General features: G+C 47.8%; 1 protein-coding gene across 1 annotated transcript; it reads right to left on the bottom strand.

Annotated features, from left to right (window-relative positions):
- Window positions 1-1,200: 1,200 nt before the first annotated feature.
- Window positions 1,201-2,553, bottom strand: LOC149159640 (putative xyloglucan galactosyltransferase GT11). The gene has a single exon (XM_089434374.1). The coding sequence runs from the start codon at window positions 2,551-2,553 to the stop codon at window positions 1,201-1,203; it is 1,353 nt and encodes a 450-aa protein (XP_089290500.1).
- Between the last annotated feature and the right edge of the window lie 653 nt (window positions 2,554-3,206).

Below are 3,206 nucleotides of genomic sequence, written 5' to 3'. Positions count from 1 at the left end.
ATGGTTGCATCCCTTTCTTGGATATTTTTTTATCTAAGAATAAGGATGGCTCTCTCTCCCACTCGGTGTTCCAAAAGAAAACTCATACTGAGCAGTATCTTCATGCCCATTCCCATCATTTTCCTGCTCAAAAGTTGAGTGTTCTTAACACCCTCGCTACTCGGGCCCTTAGGATTTCTGATCATGAGAGCTTTGATAAAGAGAAATCCCATCTCCTTAATGTCTTTGTTGAGAATGGCTATAGTAGGCGCCTTGGTGAGAAGGCTTTCCTTAAAGCCTCTAAAAATGCGTCTATTAAAAAAGAGCTGAAGGAGCGCTGTCTAGGGGTCCATCTTCCCTATGTTGAGGGAACCACAGACAAGATTGCTCGGATTCTTAGGAGGTATGATATTCCCTCAACCTTTAGGCCACTCAACACCATTCGTAAATCTCTCCGATCGGTGAAAGATCCCGTTGACCCGAAGGACATGAAGGGTGTCTACTTGATCCCTTGTTCTTGCGGGACCCCCTACATCGGGGAAACAGGGCGCTCCATCCATCAGAGGATCACCGAACATGCAGCGGACCTAAGGCATGGGAGAACCAAGTCTTCCGCGTTAGCAGAGCATGCAGAAAAGAACAGGCATCAGGTGTGTATAGAGGAGGCCAAGGCATGCAGAAAAGAACAAGCATCAGGTGTGTATAGAGGAGGCCAAGGTTATTGCTAAAGATGCAGACTATTTAACATGCAACGCTGGATCTGTTTTCTTCAACTCGTCTTGACAATGAACCACACTGATTGGTTCGAAACCCGTCGACAATAATTTTCTGATTGTAATTTACGCTGAAATTTCTTCTAATAAATCTATATTAATTATATTTAAAAATACTGCGACGAAGTGCTACCCAGCCGCTGAAACCGCTATCATTTAGATCTAACAATAATTATGATACTCATACAATATATTTCTATGGGATCAAGTGTGTTACCTAACACGAGAGAAGTGAACTTGTTGCTACGATTTCGTCATCCTTCCTTCTGGTAGCGAGAGAGGGGAATGGGATTTGAATATTTGAAATGGGCATCTTTATCTCAATTATAAACATAGGAAATATTTCAAAATTCCATACAAATTGGATAGACAACAGCAAGATGGCCGCTGCGATCTGTCCCAGGACATTTGCAATCGAAATAAGTTCAACAATTTGGAAATTATACTCCTATGCTTTTAGTGCTCGGCCCTCTTTCTTCTGCTGCTCAGAAATCCGCCGAATAACCCTCTCCACGCTAATGTCGAACGCATCTCGAACCGATTCCGCCGCCTCTGAATTGCCCGTCGATGACTTCCTCATGTAAATGACACGCGGAATTAAGCTGACTACGTTCTCCTGCATCTGCCTCACCCGCTCCAAACTCAAACCTCTCAGCACGCGCTCCACCACGGACGCGTCGGCGACAACGTCATCCTCTGGAATGTACACAGAATAGCCCCCACCGTTTTCCTCCCCACCGGTCGGCAGATGCCACATATACTGTGTATACGCCGAGTCCCTGTGGAAGAACACTGGAATGCACCCCGCTATGATGGCGTCGAACGTTGACCGGCGCGTCGGTGTGTCACCGCGGGGCTGCAAGCAGAAGACCGACTCCATGAACGCCCGTATCACTGGCTCCGCCTCATGGTTGCAGCGAGCAGCCGCGCAGTCCAGCAGCCGGCAGCTGCGCAGCGACCGGGCGCAGAGACGCATGAGCAAGCTGCGGAAGCCGCCGTCGTTCACGTAGGGGCGAACCGAACCGGCAAAGGCGAAAAGCCGAGTCCGCGTCGATGCCCGCACGCGGCTCGTCCATTCCTCGATTTCACGGCCCGGAGACGGGTGAAACGAAGTCGGGTAAGGGACGGCCTGCTCGGTGCGCTGCCACGGGCGTTGTTCGATCATGAGCACAGTCATGTTGGTAACTCCAGGGAGCTCCAGCATGCCGGTTCCCCACCAGGGGCTATCGACAAAGTCCCAGGCCGTGCGCCCCATCACCATGAAATGATCGCTCCCTTCCCGCTGCCTCCACTCTCGTCTCCTTCTCAGCCACGACATGAGCCCCACGCCATGCGGGGCCTCTCTTTCTCGCTCCCGCTCTTTGCCTGAATACTGATATCTGAGCGCGTCGAGGCCGGCATAATAGGGAACAAACACAGCGTCGGACTGAGTCGGGTCGGGCGTTAAGCAGCGGTACTGTTTCATCCTGGCGTGGAATATGATCTCCAGCGTGTAAAAATCCGTGTCGAACCACCCGTCGCCGAGGGAGCTGTTATAGGGCTGCCCGAAGCCGCCATTCGCCACTCGCGGGCATATGTTCAGCCATTTTGCGAGCCCAAACTCGCACAGTTTCAAGACATCTGTGTTGAATTTCTCGGGCAATTCGTACATGAAAATCCTTCGACCTCTGCAACTGTCCTCAACGAGGCGCTCCGAGAAATCGTGTGCCGAGTATTGTGAACCGAGAAGCGTCAATAGCGCGAGTAAAGTCAACAGCCCCAAGAATGGCGTCGACAGCAAGAACAAGTGCGCGTACCCCATTTTACCCGTCGGCTTCTCTCTGCATGATATTGGGATGTCGAATTCATAGAATTTATATAGAAAAGAAAGGCGGAGGGATCCCCGGATCATTTAGAAAATTTTGCTTGCTTTGTATTTTGTTGAGAATATTTAAATCTGGTGGCAACGGGAGAAAGGGAATCTCGTCGGGCGGTTCACGTTCCGCGATTATTATTGGGTTTGAATAATCGCATCTCGTTACCAAAAAATTTACGACGTTGTTTTGTTGTATTAGGGAGGCTAATTATTAAGAAATCGATTGAGAAGATTGGATTGGATGGCTAATTCTAGCTACCATTCCTATGCCCATCGTCCTCACAAGTTAGATTGATTTTGGGACGTTCAACGTGGAATTATGCTAATGTAGTTGGTCAACTTTGTCTGCATGTTATTCGAATAACAACAAATCAAAGAATTATAACCAAGTTCACCATGAGTATCACGTGTGGAATCTTTGTTTGGGATACCATTTTTCTATGAGTTTCACTTATGGATTTATGTTGGGTGGCGTAGGGTTGAATATTGTCTCTAGTTACATCAAAATTTTAAATGAAATCGATTATAGTCAATTTCCTTAAATATTGTGTCAAATGGTGTTAATGGAAATAAGATCAATTTATTTATAACAAATTTCC

This window comes from Pinus tabuliformis, chromosome 5_2, assembly GCF_031772625.1.
Source record: "Pinus tabuliformis cultivar Carrire ecotype Pingquan chromosome 5_2, CPIR1, whole genome shotgun sequence".
NCBI lineage: Eukaryota > Viridiplantae > Streptophyta > Pinopsida > Pinales > Pinaceae > Pinus > Pinus tabuliformis.
The sequence above is the reverse complement of the archived record's forward strand: the minus strand, read 5'-3'. Positions and strand labels throughout refer to the sequence as shown.

What these genes read in the sequence shown, in the direction of transcription:
- LOC149159640 (XM_089434374.1), bottom strand. Translation starts at nt 2,553, where the DNA reads ATGGGGTACGCGCACTTGTTCTTGCTGTCGACGCCATTCTTGGGGCTG.